This window comes from Gymnoscopelus braueri (genome assembly GCF_963280865.1).
Source record: "Gymnoscopelus braueri genome assembly, chromosome: 15".
Taxonomy (NCBI): domain Eukaryota; kingdom Metazoa; phylum Chordata; class Actinopteri; order Myctophiformes; family Myctophidae; genus Gymnoscopelus; species Gymnoscopelus braueri.
Window position 1 is genome coordinate 46483705 of NC_137620.1, and position 19167 is coordinate 46502871.

The 19167-nt window shown below is 40.8% G+C and overlaps 1 protein-coding gene across 1 annotated transcript; it reads right to left on the reverse strand.

Moving 5' to 3' along the window:
* Positions 1–206: 206 nt before the first annotated feature.
* LOC308101595 (protein c-ets-1-A-like) lies at positions 207–9063 on the reverse strand (the record flags this gene model as incomplete). Its single annotated transcript, XM_080451016.1, has 7 exons — positions 207–1091; positions 1642–1760; positions 3077–3331; positions 5609–5818; positions 7037–7111; positions 7969–8172; positions 8934–9063. 7 exons carry the CDS (start codon positions 9061–9063, stop codon positions 876–878), a joined length of 1209 nt encoding a protein of 402 aa, XP_080307142.1. The 3' UTR covers positions 207–875.
* Between the last annotated feature and the right edge of the window lie 10104 nt (positions 9064–19167).

Genomic DNA, 19167 nt, shown 5'->3' on the forward strand with positions numbered 1-19167 from the left:
GTGAGCTTGTAGATCTGCTATTTTTGGCTAATGGTCCCCTCAGAATAGGGATGCTAGGGTTTGTGTGGTTAGTGTATAAAAAAAAGTTCCAATCACACAAAGATTTGGAAGCCCCCCCCTGCAGTAACTCTGAGGACCCCCTAGGGGTCCCGGACCCCCCCGTTGACGACCCATGGTCTCCACACTGTGCAACTAGACAATAATTGTTGAATTCAATCAAGCCAGTAAAGCCATTTCAAACAGCATTGTCTCGTAGGGCCCTATTTTCGCCAGTGCCTTAACCATTATCCCTAAACATCTTTTTTTTTAAACTATTTTTAAAAACATTTTCAAATAGTTCAAATAGCCAATCTACTATGGAAGCTCACAACGTGTTGATGTACCCACCTCTTCAGGAAACACTACCCTTCCCCTTAGCCTAGCCTACTTGTTGTCAATTAGTTGTACGAACTCTTGTTTTATTGGTTCTTGTTTATTCAATACTTATTTGTTTGAGCTCTTGCTCATTTGATTTTCCTATTCGTCTCATCTGTTTATGAAAGTAGGTGCTTGTTTTAGAAGAGAATGCACTTAAGACTTCTGGTGATTAGTAGTTTTCGTTCCCTACCTATGTCGAATGCACTTATTGTAAGTCGCTTTGGATAAAAGCGTCTGCTAAATGACTGTAATGTAATGTAGATCGGCTAGTTGAACTATTTGAAAATGTTTTTAAAAATAGTCAAACATGGCAAAGAAGTTTAGGGATAATGGGTAAAGGCACCGGCGAAACTTAGTCTTCACCCTCTGGCGTCCCAAGGCCTTCGATGATGCCATTGCTGCCGACGATTTCATCATTACGGGTCGATGATGTCATTACGGTCGATGATGTCATTCATTCATTCCTGAGAGTCCTTGCTGACGTCCAGCATGGCGTGCAGCTCCCCCGGCTCGTATCCCAGCAGGCCTTGCAGGTTGCAGACGAAGCGGTAGACGTAGCGCTTGCCGGCGGTCTTGTGGATGATGTTCTTGTCGTAGTAGTAGCGCAGGCCGCGCGACAGCTTCTCGTAGTTCATCTTGGGCTTGTTCTTCCGGCGACCCCACAGCAGCGCCACCTGGGGGTCACACAAGGGAATCTGTAAACGGTCTCTGCCACAGTACACATTCGCCCGCCATTTTTTCCGCCGCCAGCGGTTCTTGTATTTGTTTTTTCTGAGTTTTTTTTTTTTTTTTGGAATAAGCAGTGGTGTAAAGTAACTAAGTACATTTACTTAAGTACTGTACTTCAATTTTTTTTTCGGTATTTGTACTTTACTTGAGTATTTCCAAATTCCAATACTTTTACTTCTACTCCACTACATTTCAGAGGCAAATATTGTACTTTTACTCCACTACAATTATTTGAAAACTTTAGTTACTAGTTACTTTGTAGATATAAATGATTACATTATAAAACACACATTAACCACTTTAGCTCATCTTATATTTCGGCTATTTGAAAAGAGCTTGTCGATCGGCTATTTAAACAAAAACAAAAATTGGAAGCTGGCCTGCATAATATGGAGGTGGTGTTGACGTGTGGCCCACGTACTGGCCAATGTACGTCTTTGTATTTATTATGTCTATGGTCAGGTAGTCTAGTAGTCTAGGTAGTCTATGGTCTACCTCGTCAGGGTCGGTCAGTTTGAACTCCCAGCCGTCGCCCGTCCAGCTGATGCATGATTGACAGCTGCGGTCTGTCAGGAGCTCCAACAGAAACTGCCACAGTTGAATGGGACCACTTCCTGTTATGGAAACATCATGACAGGGCGAAAAAAACAGATCTGGTATTAAAGCTGCAATCCATAAACTGAACTCAAAGTTCGGAAACGTTATTTCGGTTGATTATTTCTCCCCAATAATACCAACTAGACTAGTTTAACAAATACAGGTCAATACTGGCCTAATTATAGGTCTGCACACACGTCATGCGAAGTCTGGCCTCTCCTCTCCACTCGGCTCCTCCCCTCCCTCCCCGCTTTGCTTTGTGGCCCTAACCTCCCATCCTCCCAACCTCCCAACCTCGGTCATGTGATAAAGAGGTCAGACTTCCTGTATCTGGTTGCTAGGGCAACCTGCCAGATCAGGCTGAGGGTCTGATAGGCGAATCAGAGAATCAATCAAACCGAGAGTCTGATCACTGATGGAGGTGGGGTAAGATGCCTAAAACATAGCCATAGCTCTGATCAACAGTCTGTGACGGGTCTTGGAGGCATGTGGAGTGATCCTGTGCTTGCGAATCGCTGCCAAACTTCGGAGCTTTTGTCAATTATATAGTAGTAAGATTGCTACTGTATTTTATATCGTTGGAATGATTAGTCGCCTTTACAACAAGGCACAACTTGTAAAGATCGTGCATTTGTGGAATATTTTCGGCATAGAGGTTTGGTGTAGAGGGGAAAAAAGACAGACCGAGTACAGAGCCAAAAGGTCAAGTTTACTAATATACTAGGGTTTAAGAGGTTAAATGTCTGAAAATACACATTAACATGATTCCAACATATAGGAAAGATAATGTGTAAGTAATATATGTAATTAATATTAATATAATTGTAAACGTACTGTAAGCGTAAAATGGTGTCTTATAAACCTACGAGGGCACTTTGTGTGCAGGACACGGAAATAAAATGATCTATCTATCCAGTCAGGTATGATATAGGGCATAGCAGTGGCGGCCATTTTCTGGTTCCACTTCAAAATAGTCAATGCATTTTTCCCATTGACATTTCCAAAAATATTTATATCAATTAATTTAAGCCTAGAATCAAGCCATCCATCATTTTGCCGTTTTCAAAAACGTTTTTTTCACAGAATCAAAGGGTATTTATTAAACATAGTATATCATATAATTAAATATGAAATAAAATAAAATCACAGAAAAAAGTGTTTTATGGTCATGATTCACCACGACCATGGATGGCTTGATTCTAGGCTTAAATTAATTGATATAAATATTTTTGGAAATGTCAATGGGAAAAATGCCATTGACTATTTTGAAATGGAACCAGAAAATGGCCGCCACTGCTATGCCCTATAGTGTCATAGAATGTAAAGGCCTCACCAGTGTACCCAGCCAGGATAGCAGCAGGTATGACGGCTCTGCTCATGTCCGTCTGGTTGCCCACAAACTCCTTGAAGCTGCGGTGCTGATGATGCTGATGCTGAGCAGGGAAGCGGAACGGACTCTCCTCCAGCGAGGCCACGCCCACGGCCCCGCCCCCGCCCGGCTCCGCCCCGTCCTGCAGCGACCCGCTCCACGATATGGAGTCGGCCATGTCGGAGTCTTCATAGTGCAGGGTCTCCTCCGAGTCCGTCTCTGGAGGTCCGACATGACACAGTTAATTGAACTAATCAACTACATTTGATTTGATTATGAATTTTGGGCCATGTCATAATAGACGAAAAGTTTCACACACCAAAACAAAATAATCAGTGAAAATAGCCAATTTACAAGCTCATCGGATTGTGACGTGTTGTGAGCTTGTAGATCGGCCAATTTCGCTATGAATGCAGGTGTGCCTTGAGGTTTTGACTTGGCCTTTGGGCACAAGAAATGTCAAACCACTGGTTTCGTACTCCAGCATCTCGGGGGTCCGGATTGCTACACTGAAAAACCCTATGTAGCATTTAAAGACTCTGGAATAGTTATCTGGTTTGAGAGTTCTCAAACCGTTTTGTCTCAGGTCACCCCTGTAAATAACTTGACTCCTCCTGAACTACATTGTTACTTTACAGCACCTTACATTGTCATATTACGATACATAAATATGTATCTCTTTCCCCCTGAAACACACTATGTCACGAGGAAAACTTGAGAGAATATCCATTTACATTATACGACAGATTGACATTTATACTTGACATTTAACCACTTGAACCCCAGCAGTATCCCTATTCTGGGAAGAACATTTGGCAGAAATAGCCGATCTACAAGCTCACAACGCATCGAAGCGAGACGCGTTGCGAGCTTGTAGATCTGCAATTTTTGGCAAACAGATTTGGTGCAGATTGAAAAAGAACGCACCAAGGACCCGTTGTGAGCTTGTAGACCTGCTATTTTCACTAGTTTTGCCTTTTAGGCAACCATATAATTTCTGTTTTGAGTCTTGAGGTAAAAGGTTTGGGAACCACTGCCCTAGGGCGTCACAGCACCCTAGGGTGTCACAGCACCCTAGGGTGCCACTATGAGAAACCCTGGATTTGAGAACCACTGGTGTGTGTATTCACCCGTTTCCTAGGCTGTGTGTTTTCCACTTCCTGTCGATTTCATTGGATATCATTGGTCATCTGACCAGTTTCATTGGATTTCATTGGATCAAATCGACAGGAAGTGGAAAACACACAGCCTAGGAAACAGGTGAATAGACGCCTTATCAGACAACGTCACACTGATAAGAACCAGTATGGCGCGCTCAGGCCGGCACCAAATGAACCCCACCGCTCATAAGATGCAATGTTAACACATTGGGTGCCAGAATTTTATAATAACAGAATACGTTCGGTGCCGGGAACCTCCATTGTGCTGTTTAAAGCTGTAGACTCCATGACGAGCAATCCATGGAAAAAAAAGCATGCCTCCATTTTACCCGATGGTGCTGGCTAACAGCTGGAACGATAACATCTCTCACGCGAGTAACAATGGCGGAGCGATCGCGGATGCAAAATGAGTTGTTTTCCCCATAGAAAAAGGTTTCGGAGTTATAGGCGTTTTAGAGAAGGAAATAGACCGGAAGCGGATGGGGAGCCATGTTTTTGACACGGTGATGCATCTGGCCTATCCTTCTCAGAATCGCCTAGGGTGATCCCAGAGCTGCTCTAGCCCCTCCTGCATGGAAACAAACGGAAAAAACAAAAAGATAAAACTCACGTATTTATACGTTTTTTAGGAAAGTTGGCACTCCACGGGTGTATTTGCAAAACCGTACCGGTACGGTTTTGGCACTCAATGTGTTAAAGTGGTCACAGCCTCACGTGTAAAAATGCATCCCATCAAACTTTCAGATGCTGTTTTTCTCCCAGTGTGGAGGAAGAATGCTTAGGATTTTTACTGTGATCTCTCGCTCTTTAAATATATAATCCTTTGTTTCTGTTCTGTGTAAACAAAATGATAACAATTCAAAGCAGTTGTCCCCCAAACCCCTCCTCCAGGGGCTGTCATAAGACACACCAGAGGAGGTTGAATGAAGTGAAACCAGCGCACCCCAAAACAACAGGTTTGGGGATCTGTTGGGAATTGATTACATGAAACCGGCACCTGTGCAGTCTCAATGTTTGTTAACAAAATAATTGGTCTATACGTATACGTATCAATGTTTTCAGCCCAAGGACCCCCTAGTTGAGAGAGAGATGAAGCAGGGACCCCCTCTATATTGTCTAAAATTGTGTTTCAGATGAAACTTCTTTTGTTTACTTGGTCTTCTCTTCACCTATACCTCTTCACTAAAGTTCACCTCAGAAAAGCGATGAGGTTAAGGTAAAAAAAAAATCACGTCACACAAAGATTTGGCGGACCCCCTGTAGTCACTCTGAGGACCCCCGAGGGGTCCCGGACCCCCTGTTGAAGACCCCTGGTCTAATACTATACGAGTCATACCTCCCCCGGCCCCCAGGTGGTGCTGCAGCAGAGTCACGGGGTCTCCCTGCAGTTTGAGCAGATGGTAGTGTTCAGGGTGATGGTGGTGATGGTGATGAGGCATCATGTTGGACACGGGTTCCAGGCTGTGCAGCTGGATGCTCTCTGTCTGGAGATGGTAGCTCTGTCTGTCTGGACAGCCATGGTGCTCCTCGTAGTCTGACACGCTGTCTGCAGGGACAACACAGGGGGATCTTTAACAGCTTACTTATTGTCACATCACTGGTTAACAGTGTTTACAGACCTCAAGAGGTTCACCAATCCTGTAAACACATTGGTTTATACATGTGTTAACACATTGAGTGCCATAAACGGTCCGGACCGTTTTTGGCCATTTTTTTTTTTAAATATATTTTTCCCACGTGGGGCGCTCTAACGAAACTTTGGGATCATCCAAGGAGTCTCTGAAAAGGAGAGGCCGGATGTGGATCCATGTAAAAAATGCTTCCGGTCGGCCGCTCCAATGTTAACTCCTTGACTAAAAGCTTGATATCTCCATTTGTTTTTAACGTGGTGGAAGTTTTCGATCGGCGATCACTCTGCAATGGAGGATCGCGTTAGAAATATTATTGTTCCAGGCGTTAGTCGGGACCCTCCGCCGTCTCGCACGCACGCTTTGTTTGCATGCACTTCCGCGTCGGGGCTTCTACAGCACGAAACGTATCAACGTAAGTGGATGGAAGATATGCTGGCACTGAACGTACCCTATTTTAATAAACCTCTGGCACACAATGTGTTAAGAAGTGGGTGATGTGCGCACGACATTTTTGTTGTTTTCCAGAAAGGGAGAAGTAGTAGGGGGGGGGGGGGTCAGGGTAGGACAGGCCTACACGAGAGGCCATATGTTCTGACGTTGTTGAATTTTGCCCCCGACTGCCCCGTATTACGATAAAAAAAACTAAACCAACCACAAAACAATTATAAAAACTTGCATTGTCACAATATTAAAAAAAATCACACCCTGTGTGAAGTGGGCGGTGTCTTGCTAGCTAATCACAATACTGAATGGAGTCGATCAATCATGTACAAAAGATAAATACATTTATTGAAACACTCTTTATGATGGACGAAACCATAACTTGAAAAAAACCAATTTATGGTTTTTTTCAAGTTATGGTTGCTTATATAGGGCTATGCACATGTGTCATGTGACACTGGCCAATCACAGTCCTGAATAGATTGTGATTGGCCAATCACAGCGCAGGATAATTGTACAAATTTCCAAACCTCACTTTTAGGGGCGGTTTCACTGCCCAAGATATTTGTTCATTTTTCCAAATCTCACTTATAGGGGCGGTTTCACCGCCCAAAAACTCAAATTGAAAACAAAAAGTCAAAAAACAAGAAAATAAATAGTAACTAAGTTAAAATGACTGTGTGTTACTCTACCTTTGTTTATGTGAGCGTGGCAGTAGGACGACATTGAGCACAGGCTCAGTGATGAACTAGAGTCATATTCACACTCTGAGGAAAAACACACACAGAGACAATTATGAACATTATGTCTAATATTTACAAATGGAATCAATAGATAGAATGTGTGTGTGTGTGTGTGTGTGTGTGTGTGTGTGTGTGTGTGTGTGTGTGTGTGTGTGTGTGTGTGTGTGTGTGTGTGTGTGTGTGTGTGTGTGGAGAGAGAACTCTTACAGGATACAGGATGAACAAGTAACATTGGAAGGGTTTATTAAAGAGCTGGAGAGAAAGGGGAGACCCTGTTACTGAACAAACACTGAACACTCTATGGTAATGATTACAATATATAGTTTTTAACCCATTCAATCTGGGAAGGCATCTACAAATGTCTTCTAAATCCTTTTCTGAAACACTTATGTTGCTATAATATCAGTGGTGCTCAAAATCTTTCATGTCAAGGACCCCCAAAATGATATGTATTTGGTCATGGACCCCCATCAGAAAATATGTTGTTCCAGGGACCCCCCAGAAGCAAAGATTTGAGTTACAAATGTTATACATTATATAATACCATATATATATATATATTATATATATAATATATAACAAATAAATAATATAAATATATTCATAGATGTGCACACATTTTCACGATTTTTCAAAAATAGCAGATCTACAAGCTCTGTGCCGCACTATGAGCTTCTAGATCTGCTATTTTTGAATAGCCAAAGTATAAAATAAAGGTTATAGCTAAAATGACACAGATGCGTTCCCAGATTGAATGGGTTAACTAAAATAAATAAAAAAATATAACAGTTTTAAGCAAATAATATCACTGTAACTATAACAACCTTGCTCTGAGCTATTATTACCATTATTATCATTAGTATTAGTCTTATTATAATGACCTCTCCTCATGGTGTCCAGGTGCTCCCAGAGGATCTCTCCGGCCGTGCAGTCGGAGGTGAGCTCCAGGAAGGCGTGTCTGTCCAGGGCACAGAGCTCTCCGCCCTGCATGCCCCGTAACTCCGGGCCCAGGCTCTGCAGGCCGAACTCCGCCTGGCACCAGTCCAGCCAATGGTTGACCTCCCATTCTGACCACAGGCTGGGGTCTGCAAGGAGAACCAAAAGTACGGTACTCATTACACTTTTTTAAGTAAAAGTATCAATACTGCAATGTAGAAATAGGCTACTCCGTTACAAGTATAAGTCCGCAATTAAAAATGTACTTGAGTAAAAGTTTCACAGGTTTTCAAATGTATAAAAAATCATTTGAAAATAACTACGTTTGGGAACCGCTGATACAGTCACTCAAAGTACCGCTGATATAGGTACTCAAAGTACCAAAAGTAGAAAGTACTCATCGTGCAAAAAAATTCCGTTTCACAAGTTTTCAAATGTATAAAATGTATAATTTTTTTTTTTTAAATAGCTAAAACATTTGAGAACCGCTGATATAGTCACTGTCAACCTGGTGGTGTCCCTATTATGGTCATGTAGACCAGTGTTCATTTTGTTGCGTAAGACTAAAGGTCACCGGGGCAAATTCTTCATGCAAATAAATACGTTTTTTTTAAAAACCTTATAAAGTCAATGCAAGCGTCCACATCCGTTTCGCGGAGCGAAAAAGCGTCTATTAATTATTCGGAACGAGTCCGAATTTTGCGTATATTCGCATATTCGCCGGTGTGTAACCGCCTTAAGACTAAAAGACTAAGGTTTTGATATCTAGTTGACTAAGACTAGACTAAGACTAAACAATTTCAGAAGACTAAAATGGGACTAAAACTAATGGTGTGTTATTCAAAAGACTAAGACTAAATCAAATATCACAAAGAAATAAGTATTTTAGCGGCCAGGCGGGCCAGTCTACCTTGTGGGAAGTGCTGGGTGCTTCTCTCCTGGGCGAAGCCTGCAAACGTAGCGCTGACCGCCTGACTCAACACCTCCTTACTGGTGGGGGTCAGGGGGGGCACGTCCAGGGGGTCTGGATGGGGACACATACGCACACGCACACACACAAACAACACACACACACACACACGAAATATGCTTAAAGTACTGAAAGTAAAAGTACTCATTATGCACAATGTTCCATTTCACAAGTTTCCAAATGTTTAAAATTCTTTGAAAATAGCAGATCTACAAGCTCACAACGCGCCGCAGCGCGGCGCGTTGTGAGCTTGTAGATCTGCTATTGAATGGATTAAGTGGTTCATATCAAAAAGAAACATAAAACAGCTTTGTCCACTCTACATACGGTAATCATAAAATATTCAAATTAAAAAATACTCGAGTAAAGTTGTCGTGGAGAATTACAAAGTAAAAGCGCATCAGGTATTGCGCCGTCCTAAGTCCAGTACTTACTTGAGTAAATGTACTGTAATAAATGTACTAAAAGTTGATTATCAACCACTTAAGCACTCTTTTGTACTTCGGCTATTTCAAAAATAGCCAATCTACAAGCTCACTGTTGATCAGCAACTGCAGTTGTGGGCTTGTAGATCTGCAATTTTCTTAAGATTTTGACCAAAAAAAAGGGGGGAAAAGCTTGTCAAATGGGACATTCTGCAAAATGAATACTCTACTTTAACTTTTCATACTTAAAGTATATTTTGATGCCAATACCTTGGTACTTGTACTCAAGTAAAAAAGCTTGCAGATCGGCTCTTAAAAAAAGATGAACATGATTAATAATCTAAACCCACAGAGTAACAAGTAACTAAAGCTATCAAATCATTTATTTTTCCTTTATCTATTCAGGGAAGCCCGTTGAGAGCAAGCTCTCTTTTTCAAGGACGCCCTGATAACAACATATAAAACACATACATCATGAGAAACAATAACAAACATTTGAATCACATTACAATGTCACAGATGCAAATAAACATAGTGTTAAAACATAATTTCAGTGTGAAGTAAAAAGTACAATATTTGCACATAAGTACTGTGCACTTAAAGTAAATGTACTTAGTTACTGTCCACCACTGTATATAATACAAAAGGGAACATGATACAAAATCAAATAAAAGCAGGTTAATTACCGTAGGTGTTCCACTCCATGCCAGCCGGACGGACGGTGTGTGTTAGACAGAGACCAGAGAGGATCAAAGCGGATAGAAATGACCCCCACACGGGGTGGGGAGACCCTTTAATATGATGGATGTGTGGGGAGGGGGAGGGGACAGGGCTGTGATTGACACATGCCAATCATGTTGTTATGGGAGGGGCATGGGGACTATATAGGCGGCAATAATTAATTAAGACCCGGAAACGCATCTGTGACATTTTAAGGTTTCTTTGGGCTATTAAAAACATAGCAGATCTACAAGCTCATAGCTAATTTTGAAAAATATTGAACATTGAAAATTGTTCACTTTAAAATATATATTCAATATGATTTGCACATTTTTTTTGCAAATCTTTGAATGTATATATTTTCTAAAGTGAACATTTTTCACTCAAATCTTTGTTTCTGGGGGTCCCTGGAACCAAATATTTTGAGATGGGGGTCCGCGGCCAAATACATATCATTCTGGGGGTCCTTGACATGAAAAAAGTTTGAGAACCACTGATATTATAGCAACATAATTATGTAAAAAAAAAAAAAACTGTTAGGATTTAGAAGACATTTGTAGAATCCCCCCTGAAGCAAAGATTTGAGTTACAAATGTTTGCTTTAAAAAATATATATATATTCAAAGATTTGCAAACATTTTCAAATATCAAAAATATATAACTATTCTACAGGCTGGACGATGCAGATGCGATATAAAGAACGGCAAAAGCAAGTGAAAAATCTTCATTTTTGGGGTTTATGGCTTTATTTATAGCAGTGGTTCTCCAACCTTATTGGCTCAAGGTCACCCCTGTAAATCCACGGCACCCCTGAATTACATTGTTACTCACTTACTTACAGGACCATCCATTTATGTCATATTACGGTACTTAAAAATGTAAATACTTCCGCCTTAGATACAGTATGTCACGAGGAAAACGTGAGAGAGCATCAATTATAGGGCAGGTTGAAAATAATTCCATACTTGACGTTCAACCACTCTGGGTGGAACACTCATCAAAAATAGCCGATCTACAAGCTCACAACGCATCGCGTTGCGATGCGTTGTGAGCTTGTAGATCGGCTATTTTTGACCAAGAGATTTGGTGTGGGTCCAAAAGTGATATGGATCAATTCCAAATATTATCAAAACATTCCGAGGCACCCCTGGACTGGTGCCACGGCACCCTAGGGTGCCACGTTGCACCCACTTAGAGAAACCCTGATTTATAGGACAGTAGACTGACAGGAAAAATGGGGAGGGAGATGGTGGGTGACACGCAGCAAAGGTCGTCGGGATCGGGACTCGAACCCGCGACACGCTGTCAGGCTGGCATTGCAGCCTATAGGATGCCTGGACCGTCACGCTACGGCCCAGGCTGCTGCCCCATTAGTTTTTTTTTAAGGTTTTCCATTTAATCCAATCAGGAGAGAGAACTCATATAGAATACACAGGATGAACAAATGAGATCGTAAATAATGAAATATAACCTTTACCTTTATCGAGAGTGACAAATAATCCTGTTGATTCGCTCTTGGAACCTGTCACACGTTCAAGCTTCATCATGAAATAAATATGAAAAGTTAAAAACACCCAAAAAGATTCAAAAGCAACTTTCTTTAATAATCACATTGTAAAACAAAAAACACTTCAATAAATATGTTGAAATAACCGAGGAATTGTCAGCAGTGGAGAATCACAACCTTGTCAGCACAGTCTCTCATCTGTCCATGCAGAGCTGTGAAAACTTACTCATCAGAAGCTCTCACAACAGCTCTTGAGAAAGTGGATTGGTCAAATGTACTCGGTGGCTCCTCGGCTGAGGAGTCTTGGACTGGTTTCAAAACTGCTTTTGTGTCTGTTATTGATAGCCTAGCGCCCAAGAAGGTGGTGAGAGTCAGAGCCCGTACACAACCCTGGATGAATGGAGACATCCTAAATGCAATCAAACTCAGAAACAAAATGTACTCTGAGTTCAGGAAATGCAAAGATGTGCAACTACTTGAAAGATGCAGAAATCAACGAAATGTAGTAAACAAATTGGTCAAAACTGCCAAAAAGAATTTCTTAAATGAAAGTATTGAGGCAAACAAAAGCCACCCACAAAAGCTGTGGGAAGCGCTACAGAAATTGGGCTGCAACAACAAAATTCAAACCAAAGCTACAAACATCTGCATTATTTCAAGTGGCGTGCTCATTACCGACAAGCAAGCGGTAGCAAACTGTTTTAACAGCTTTTTTACCACCATTGCAACCCAGTTGGTAAGCAAACTTCCTCAGCATTCAGGTTTGTACGGCTCTGACCACATCCATGCTCACTATGTTAAACTAGGGGCTAAAAAAGACTCCTTTTCATTCAAACCAGTAAATGCTGATGATGTGCAGAAAAAACTACTCGCCCTCCAGCCAAACAAGGCCACCGGCCTTGACAATATCCCCACCAGATTCCTCAGAGACGCAGCTACTGCTATTGCCCCCATAGTAGCCCAAATCACAAACCTATCCATCAGCCAGTGTCACGTCCCACAGGATTTCAAGTTGGCAAGAGTAATCCCTCTGCATAAAAAAGGAAGCAAATTAGAACCTGGCAACTATAGGCCTGTTTCCATCCTTTGTTCCATCTCAAAGGTTGTAGAGCGATTAATTCAAGAACAAATCAACAGCTACCTCAGCGAGCATAAACTGTTGTTTGAATTCCAATCGGGCTTCAGAACCTCCCATTCCACTGACACATGCCTACTGTATCTGACCGACTACATCAAACGTGAGGTAGACGCGGGCAAATACTGCGGCATGGTCATGTTGGACCTCCAAAAAGCGTTCGACACTGTAAACCACTCAATTTTACTTGATAAGCTGAGGGCGATTGGTTTTGACTGCACATCACTAAACTGGATGAGATCTTACCTGGAGGGAAGAGAACAAGTGGTTGACATAAACGGAACCATGTCCTCATCCCTCCCGGTGAGCTGTGGGGTTCCTCAGGGCAGCATTCTAGGGCCGTTACTGTTTCTTCTATACATTAACGACATGAGTGCTGCCTGTAACTGCAAATTGTTCCTGTTCGCTGATGACTCGGCACTCCTGATCTCGGGAGAGGACAAGTTGCAAGTTGAGGAGGCGCTCAGCTCCGAACTCTCAAAAATCCGTACTTGGCTTACCGATAACAAACTGTCACTACACCTTGGGAAAACTGAATCCATTCTCTTTGGGACCAAACATTCCCTCAGACAGATGGATGTAAATGATTTCAAGGTCAAAGTCGATGACACAATTATCTCTAGCAAAGAAGAGATTACCTATTTGGGTTGTGTACTTGACAAATACCTGACAGGTGATAGCATGGCTACAAAGGTGGTCAAAAGAGTAAACCAGAGAACCAAATTTATGGGCAGAGTTTCCTCTTTTGTCAACCCTCAGGCCCTCAGGACCCTCTCTGGGGCCCTGATTCAACCACTTTTTGACTATGCTTGCACCTCCTGGTACTCCAACACCTCAGTGTCACTGAAGACTAAGCTTCAAACCTCCCAAAACAAACTGATTCGGCTACTCCTCGGATTGGGGCCCATGACCCACCTTTCTCCCACCCATTTTGCCAGCCTAGGCTGGCTCAGGGTGGAAGACAGGGTTAAACAACTAAAAATGGGACTGGCCTTCAAAATTGTAAATGCAAATTTGCCCGATATGCCCCCAATTCCCGCATATCTGAGTAAATACCTCCAAAAGGTTAGCGACACCCACAGTCACAATACCAGAGGGAGCGTTAACAACAATTTGGTACCACCCACCCATAAATCAAACATGGGCAAATTCTCCTTCTACAGCACTGCCACCCAGGATTGGAATAGTCTAACTCCATCCCTCAAAAAATGCAGTTCGCTGGGCTCATTTAAAAGAGCCTTAAAAAATCACCTTTCAGGAGGCCAAAGGTGGAGGTAGTACCATTTTCCCGTTAGACAGCAGACCCCCCCCCCCTGTTCTCGTACATTTTTTTTTCCCCTCTTTTTTATTTTTTTTGTTGTACATAGTGTTATATATTGTTTTTGGCTGTTTATTTTGTAATGATATTTGAACTGTGGTGCCACTATATATGCCTATGAATTAAATACCAAGGCCCTCATTGGAAACAAGTCCGCAAGGACTTTTATGAACGGACCTGTTAGACAAAGTATTTTAAATGTAACTGTGCTGTTTTACATTTTTTGCCTAATAAAATATTCAATCAATCAATCAATCAATCCATGTACCATATCTCCATATTTTTACTTTTTGTTTTAGTTTTTCACATAAATGTATGCCCTAAGTTAGTTTTGCCTTCAGTACCCCCTTTCCCCCATTTCTGAATCCAAGCACGTACTTTACCCGCTGATTTTTTTATTTTTTTTTCGATAAATACTGACTTGAAAAGTCCAATTATGTCAAATTATGTTCAAAATAAAACAGCTTAAGTATTTATTTCTATTCAAGTTTTGGACTTAATTCTAATGTAATGGCTCCGTCTCCTGTAAGTTTAATAAGAGACTGAGCCATTATTGTGGGGGAATAGGGACGATATTAATTTGTATATATACACACACACACTCACACACAGAAACATTTAAATATAGGCTTAACGACTATGAAAACCAGATTGAGTTCAGTGTGGAGAAGGTGTGTAGAGTACAGTCAATTATCTGGTGTGAATATCAAATATTTTAAGCTTAAGGTGTCAAGTGATTTATTTTTGTTTTTCTTCAATAAGAGTTAAAGGAGAATTTTGGACTAAAGTTTTCTTACCTTTTCTATGACGTTATGATATCTTAGGATGAATGGTACAGTAGAAGAATTTCATAACTCCACCCCTGAGCCGCCACAGCTTAAAAGGTGCGCGGATAGGCCTTAGGTTAGATCACATATTTTAATAGCTTTTTTATTAATTTTTTTTGGTGAGATCTGACGTTCATAGTGACAGAACACTATGCAAAAAAAAAAAAAAAAAAAAAAAAAGTCTCGCTAGACGAGATTGAAATCTTGAGATTTCAATCTCGTCTAGCGAGACTTCTGTTTTTTTTTTTTTTGGGGGACTGTTCTGTCACTATGAACGTCAGATCTCACAAAAAAAAAAAAAAAGAAAAGCTATTAAAATATGTGATCTAACCTAAGGCCTATCCGCGCACCTTTTAAGCTGTGGCGGCTCAGGGGTGGAGTTATGAAAAATTTCTACTGTACCATTCATCCTAAGATATCATAACGTCATAGAAAAGGTAAGAAAACTTTAGTCCAAAATTCTCCTTTAATCATCTCTAAATTGTGTTGTTCAGTAACAGGCGTCTCCTTGTCTTATGTAGCTCATTAGTAAACAGAAAACACATTTACGGGTTGGGATATGAATTGTATCCATTTATGTGCTTAATTTGTTTAAACAGTAAATGGAATTGGAATATAAAAGTGTCCTGGGTGTTCTGTTGGCCATCCTGCCTCTTTCTTCCCCAGATGTCAGCGTCCGTTTGTTTTTGGTTGCGTTGACACACCCTTACAAATTTCTCAAAATGGGGTCCAGGGACCCCCAGGGGTCCTGGGAGGGGTTCCAGGACCTAAATGTGTTACCGTGGCTATTTGGGGAAAAAATAGCAGATATACAAGCTTGCAGCGCTTGTACATCTGCTATTTTTGAAAAGGTATTTGGAAACTTTTGTATTTTTTAACAAATCTTTCTGGCAGGGGTCCCTGCTGGCACAAAACCTTTTCAGATGGGGGTCCACGGCCAAATACATATACATTTGGGGGTCCTTGACATGAAAAAGCTCCATACATTGCAGACACCAGTGATCCAACTGATTTACAAACGCCACTGCTGTATGTTTAGACTATGTTTATTTTGCAAATAAATGCATTATTTTTGCATTACCTCACCGTGTCCTCTTCAATGTGTCATGGCCTCACATGACCCCTGTTACTGAACAAACACTGTAGTAATGATTACACCATCACAATACACAGCTTTCACTTTATTACAATACAACTTTTTGTTTTAACCCAGAAATATCACTTTGAGCAGGTGCTCTCCACCTTTCCTGGATTAACCCTTTAAGACCGCATCTGTGTCATTTTAAGATTTATTTGGCTATTCAAAAATAGCAGATATACAAGCTCATAGCGCGGCACCGAGTGCCGCGCTATGAACTTGTAGGTCTGCTATTTTTTTTAAATCTTGAAAAAAAAATTGTTTCGATATTTTTTTTTTAAAACTGTTAGGATTTTGAAAACATTTTTAAGAATCGCCTCAGGTCTTAATGGGTTAAAGGCCCACTTGAACATCTTGAAAGTGTTCGCGGGCCCACCCATCCGACCAGACTTTTGTCTGCCGCGTTAACTGGTCAGATTGGGTGCATTTTCAGAGCATGTTCATCTGAACGATCAATCAACCAATGAACCGGGTTCTGGCGCCGCCAAGGTTTTAAAAATAAAATACCATGAAAAATGTCAATGTTAATTAATTTAATTAAAGATCAAATCACGAAGATTAAACCACAGAGGTTGTGGGTTCAAATCCGGCTATTTGTCGAGCGTCTACGCACGCAGAATTTGCCCGTGTTCAGGGGAGGGAAGCCCGGCGGGGGGGAGGAGGAGGAGGAGGAGGAGGAGGAGGAGGAGGAGGAGGAGGGGGAGGGGGATATTTGCACGAAATCCTACGGGGCAGAGCTTGTCAGCGGGGAGTGTTGGGCGGGAGGAGTAGGCTCTACGTCCTCCCGGTAGGGGCTCCTCACTGGTAGGTGAGTCAGTACAGTGACAACACAGACATGAGTGTGTGTGTGGGGGAGGGGTTAACTGGCACAACAACTACATCGGGGAGAAAAAGGGGTTTTTAAAAAATGATGAAAATGTTATTTTATCATCATAACGTTGTTTTTTTTTAGGTTAATTATTTGGGGACCCATTTTGGAATATCCTCCTGGTCCAACTTTTGGAGTGAAAAGGTCAAAGGACAAAAGGTCAAGGGTCATCATAGGACAAGGTCCCCAAATCACAAAGTTAAAAAAGTGATAATAATCAGTGTGTCGCCCCCCGGTGGCTCACTGGGTCAGAGCACGACGCACCACATGAATAAGGCTAGAGTCTTTAACCCATTAAGACCGGGAACGCATCTGTGTGTCATTTTAAGATTTCTCTGGGCTATTAAAAAAATAGCAGATCTACAAGCTCGTAGCGCGGCACTCGGTGCCGCGCTACGAGCTTGTAGATCTGCTATTTTTTTTGAAAAATCGAGGAAATGTGTGCAAACCTTTGAATAAATATTTTTTTTAAACCGAACATTTTTAACTCTGTTACAACTTCTGGGGGGTCCCTGGAACAACATATTTTGAGATGGGGGTCCGCGGCCAAATACATATCATTTTGGGTGGTCCATGACATGAAAAAGTTGGAGAACCACTGATTATAACATAATTGCAACATAATCTTTTTTTTTTTTAAACTGCTAGGATTTAGAAGACATTTTGTCCCTAGAAGCAAAGATTTGAGTTACAAATGTTTGCTTTTAAAATATTTATGTTCAAAGATTTGCACACATTTTAAATGAGCTTGTAGATCTGCTATTTTTGAATAGCCCAAAGACATCTAAAAATGACACAGATGCTGGCCCACGGTTCGAATCCCACACACCAGGCTCTCTGCTGCATGTCTTCCTCTCTCTCTCTCGCCTTTCATGTCTCACTGATTACTCTCTCTATCATAAATAAAGCAGGAATACAAAAAACTACAAATAATGTTAAGAAAGGAAAATCAAACTGAAAGATAATCAGTCACATCTCAGGGAACAGAGACACAGAACCAGAGGTGTTGGTGCAACTGATCCATTATTTTATCCATAGCTTTTTTTGTGAATAATCAAGAAACTTTTAGAATTTTTATATATTGCAACAAATCGATTATACTGTGTATAATAGTGAACATAGTGTACTGTAGTTATCTGCTCTTTTTTACTATTTTTGAAAATCTTCGAAATTGTATTAAACTAATATAAAAAAGGCATATTAAAAAAAAGCACGCTTCTGGATTATTCAATGAATCGAAAAACAAAAAACAGAATAATCAGCAATAAAATAATGGCTGGTTAGTTGCAGCCCTACGTATGTGTACAGCCTTCTCCTCTGTAAACACAGCTATTTGTTGATGACATGTGTTCATATTCTATGCTCTGTTGATGAACTGAACTGACTTGTTTGTGTTATGCTTTTAGCCTAAATGTTTTACTGTGCCTAATAGTTTTTGGAATAATAAAGTATTCAATCAATCAATCAATCGATCGCTGCTATCTCTGCCATCTCCAATCTCAAGTCGATTAAACAAAAAAGGGAAACAAATTATATTTTTTAACCCATTGAATCCGGGAACGCATCTCTGTCATTTTAGATTTCTTTGGGCTATTCAAAAATAGCAGATATACAAGCTCATAGCGCGGAAAATCGTGAAACTTTGTGCAAATCTTTGAATATATATATATTTTTAAGCGAGCATTTGTAAAATATGTTGTTCCAGGGACACCCAGAAGCAAAGATTTGAGTTACAAATGTTCCTTTTACAAAATATATATATATATATATATTCAAAGATTTGCAAAGATTTGCAAGATTTTTCAAACCAAAATAGCAGATCTACAAGCACAGAGTGCCGCGCTATGAGCTTGTATATCTGCTATTTTTTTAATAGCCCTAAGAAGAAATCTATAAAATGACAGATTCTTTCCCGGTCTAGATGAATTAAACCAAGGAAAAAAAAATTTAAAGAAAGAAAAAGCAGTTTTTAAAAAAGTTTAAAATCAGTGAACGTTGGTGTACTCCCACTGTCTGCTGTGGGAGCTGTGCCGCAAATAAAGCAGAAAGTAAAATAAAAGCCAAAGTTTTTTAGTGCATTTGTGTCATTTTAAGATTTCTCCTCGGTGCCGCGCTATGAGCTTGTAGATCTGCAATTTATTTATTTTCATCGTGAAGATTTGTGCAAATCTTTAGTTTGAATATATATATATATTTTTAAAGCGAACATTTTTAACTCAAATCTTTGCTTCTGGGG